The 4,113-nt window shown below is 40.6% G+C and overlaps 1 protein-coding gene across 1 annotated transcript in view; it reads right to left on the reverse strand.

Moving 5' to 3' along the window:
* LOC118559157 (gastrula zinc finger protein XlCGF8.2DB-like) overlaps window positions 1-3,611 on the reverse strand; it is a 3,664-nt gene extending 53 nt beyond the window's left edge. The window contains exons 1-2 of the mRNA XM_036129879.1: window positions 3,231-3,611; window positions 1-2,315 (exon numbers count right to left, since the gene is read on the reverse strand). The exon at window positions 1-2,315 is cut by the window's left edge and continues 53 nt beyond it. Coding sequence (XP_035985772.1) covers window positions 1,689-2,315; window positions 3,231-3,566 — 963 coding nt within the window. The 5' untranslated portion in view covers window positions 3,567-3,611 and the 3' untranslated portion in view covers window positions 1-1,688. The remainder of the gene's footprint in view (window positions 2,316-3,230) is intronic.
* Window positions 3,612-4,113: the final 502 nt, after the last annotated feature.

Below are 4,113 nucleotides of genomic sequence, written 5' to 3' on the forward strand. Positions count from 1 at the left end.
ATGAGTAATTATCGCCGTCTTACCTCTACTTATAAATGAAGTCAATTCGGCGCTCCTTCTGAAAAAACATATCGGTTATATTTTCAGTAAAAGTTCTCTTTATCTTCTTCAGTTTTAAAAGTCTCTTCCTTGATCAGTCCTGTTCCAGCTGTATGTTTAGAGTCTTTTTATGACTTTAACTGTTTACCATAACTCACTAATAATACATCCATAACTTGCCATCACTCTACAGTTTTGGGATCAGGAGCGGTGCCCTTTGAGGGCCCCCTGCCTAGAGGCCAAGGAACTACCTGCTTTGCTATCAAGGGCCACCAAGGATTTACATGGAAAATAGCGAAAAGTCTGAGATTTTAAAGAAAATATTATCAAAAATGAGGAAATTGGATTAAAAAAATAACTTTTTATTACACAATTGAGTGAATCACAATTTATATTATGTTATCATTATATATTTTCTTTCTTTACATGATGAGAAGTGAGGGCTGGCCACACTTGCCTCCCCTGACTGCACGTCACTGTTCAAGTGGGTAATTTAGGAAGCTAGAAGATGCTGTACCAGACCATCGACTGGAAATGATGTGCCGGGGTGCATCCAGTGGCCATTGTTTAACTTAGCTTGATGAGTTAACCTCTGTGGTGCCCAGTTGGGCTAGGGCGAAGCTGGTGCCGGTCGACGATGAGGGGCAAATGTCAAGCTTGGGGAAAAAGCCGTCGTTTGGGAAACCAGGTCTGAGGAGCTTTACACCAGTATCTGATTGCATGCGTTGGGGATCTCTGCACTGCTGCGGGCTCGGCTTCCTGGTCAGCTTAGAAAACTTCCTGTTGCTTTAATTTTGATCCACAAGCAGACAGTACTTAGCTTGGCCGACCCTGCATGATTGTGAGTCTCTGAACCCAATGCGGGTCCATGGTGGCTTTGTCTGCCCAGTGGAGATGTACTCTTCTTAAGGGCTCAGGGACAAGGAGAGAGATGACAGGATGAGAGCCTGCGTTCATAGCAGTGCCCCGCTTGCAGGGAGAGGCAATTATCTGATACCTGCAGCCTCTGACAGTCAAAAACAGTCTGATATTGTATCTCCTAGCTGATATCACAACAAAGTAAACTTCTGAACTTGAAACCAATAATTAAACAATGTCTAAAATAAGGTCTCTCATTATTCTGGCAATTACAAACTAGAAATAATTCTGGTGATCCTAATGGAGCTAAAACAGGAAATGTGTTTGAAGTCTTTCATATCGTTTTACATAGTTTATGTAAACTTCTGGTTTCAATTGTATGTGAATGTTATCCTAACCAGTTACAGGGCACATCACTCATCTATCAAGGATAAAATTCTGTTTCTTTAAGGTAAATTCAGAGGTTCGCTGTAGGGGACCCACAGGTTAACTAAAAGCAATCACAATCAAAACAAAAACACCGTTCCTAAGGTGGGAAAAACACCAGACGCCGTTAAAAAAATCTCACTAACTAGGAGGGTGGACCTAGTGGTTAGAGCAGCATGCATAGGCTGAGAACACATCCGTGCCACAGCTCAGTCTGAACAGATGAAATAAAGTTTAAAAAAATCTAAACAAATCTAATACTTAGCTACTACAGAAATTCTGAAACTAACAAGTGAAGACTGTTGCCTTTAATAACAACACAAACATCTCATAGTAAACTAAAGCTGTGCAGTTTAAGTTAGTATTCAAAGCAGAGCCTTTTCCCCTCCTCCATGAAGTTTCATGTGTCTGTATAAATGGTTTTTTTGGCAAAATCTTTTTCCACATAGATCACAGCAGAAAGGCTTCTGTCCTGTATGGATTCTCGTGTGGCTGTTTAAAGTTGACTTTTGGCTAAATCTTTTTCCACATAGATCACAACAGAAAGGCTTATGTCCCGTATGGATTCTTGTGTGCCTGGTTAAAGTTGTATTTTGAGTAAATCTTTTTCCACATATATCACAACAGAAAGGCTTATGTCCTGTATGGATTCTCCTGTGTCTGTTTAAAGTTGTATTTTGGTTAAATCTTTTTCCACATATATCACAACAGAAGGGCCTCTGTCCTTTGTGGATTCCCATGTGTCTGTTTAAATGTCCTCTAATCCAAAATCTTTGTCCACATTGATCACAGCAGAAAGGCTTCTGTCCTGTATGGATGCTCATGTGTGTGTTTAAACTTGACTTTTCGCTAAATCTTTTTCCACATTGATCACAACAGAAAGGCTTCTGTCCTGTATGGATTCTCATGTGTCTGTGTAAAGTTGACTTTTGGCTAAATGTTTTTCCACATAGTTCACAACAGAAAGGCTCCTGTCCCGTATGGTTTTTCATGTGTCTGTTTAAAGTTGTATTTCGGCTAAATCTTTTTCCACATAGATCACAACAGAAGTGCTTCACTCCTGTGTGGATTCCCATGTGTATGGTTAAGTCTCCTCCTTCCCAAAACCTTTTTCCACACAGATCACAACAGAAAGGCTTCTGTCCTGTATGGATTCTCATGTGTCTGTTTAAAGTTGTATGCTGGCTAAATCTGTTTCCACATACATCACAACGGAAAGGCTTATGTCCTATGTGGATTCCCATGTGTCTGGTTAAATTTCCTCTTCTGCAAAATCTTTGTCCACATAGATCACAACAGAAAGGCTTCTGTCCTGTATGGATGTTCATGTGTGTCTTTAAATGTCCTTTATCGCTAAATCGTTTTTCACATATATCACAACAGAAAGGTTTCTGTCCTGTATGGATTCTCATGTGTGTGTTTAAAGTTGATTTTTTGCTAAATCCTTTTCCACATAGATCACAACAGAAAGGTTTCTCTCTAGTATGGATTGTCATGTGTGTGTTTAAAGTGTATTTTCCAATAAATGTTTTGTGACAGTTCTCAGTGTCTTCTGTCTCTAAAGAAATAGAAGCATCTGCATGATCTTGTATCCTGATGGATTCTTCTCCATCATTCTCTTCTGGAAGCTCTTTGCTTTTAAGTTTGTCTGGATAAAGCTGTGAGAGCAACGGAGCCTGTTCATCATCCAGACTCTGTTCATCATCCAGACTTTTTATGGGAGGAGCAGCCACTGGGAACCTGATGGCATTATTCACCTCCTTCCCATTGAGCTGCTCTCCTGGTAGACTGATGTAGATTTCCTTCCATTCCTCCTTTATGTGGGGGGGCTTTGTATCATGCATGTTGGCAGGAGGTTTGTGATCTAAAGACGCTTCTTCCTTTTCCCCTCCTCCATGGAGTTTCATGTGTCTGTTTAAAGTTGTATTTCGGCTAAATCTTTTTCCACATAGATCACAACAGAAGTGCTTCACTCCTGTGTGGATTCCCATGTGTATGGTTAAGTCTCCTCCTTCCCAAAACCTTTTTCCACACAGATCACAACAGAAACCCTTCTGTCCTGTATGGATTCTCATGTGTCTGTTTAAAGTTGTATGTTGGCTAAATCTGTTTCCACATACGTCACAACGGAAAGGCTTATGTCCTATGTGGATTCCCATGTGTCTGGTTAAATTTCCTCTTCTGCAAAATGTTTGTCCACATAGATCACAGCAGAAAGGCTTCTGTCCTGTATGGATACTCATGTGTGTCTTTAAATGTCCTTTTTCGCTAAATCGTTTTCCACATATATCACAACAGAAAGGCTTCTGTCCTGTATGGATTCTCATGTGTGTGTTTAAAGTTGATTTTTTGCTAAATCGTTTTCCACATAGATCACAACAGAAAGGTTTCTCTCCAGTATGGATTGTCATGTGTGTGTTTAAAGCGTATTCTCCAATAAATGTTTTGCCACAGTTCTCAGTGTCTTCTGTCTCTAAAGAAATAGAAGCATTTGCATGATCTTGTATCCTGATGGATTCTTCTCCATCATTCTCTTCTGGAAGCTCTTTGCTTTTAAGTTGGTCTGGATAAAGCTGTGAGAGCGGCGGAGTCTGTTCATCATCCAGCCTTTTTAAGGGAGGAGCAGCGACTGGAAACCTGATGGCATTATTCACCTCCCCATTGAGCTGCTCTCCTGGCAGACTGATGTAGATTTCCTTCCATTCCTCCTTTATGTGTGGGGGCTTTGTATCATGCATGTCGGCAGGAGGTTTGTGATCTAAAGACGTTTCTTCTTCCTTTTCCCCTCCT

The sequence above is a fragment of the Fundulus heteroclitus genome, unplaced genomic scaffold (genome assembly GCF_011125445.2).
Source record: "Fundulus heteroclitus isolate FHET01 unplaced genomic scaffold, MU-UCD_Fhet_4.1 scaffold_244, whole genome shotgun sequence".
Taxonomy (NCBI): Eukaryota; Metazoa; Chordata; class Actinopteri; order Cyprinodontiformes; family Fundulidae; genus Fundulus; species Fundulus heteroclitus.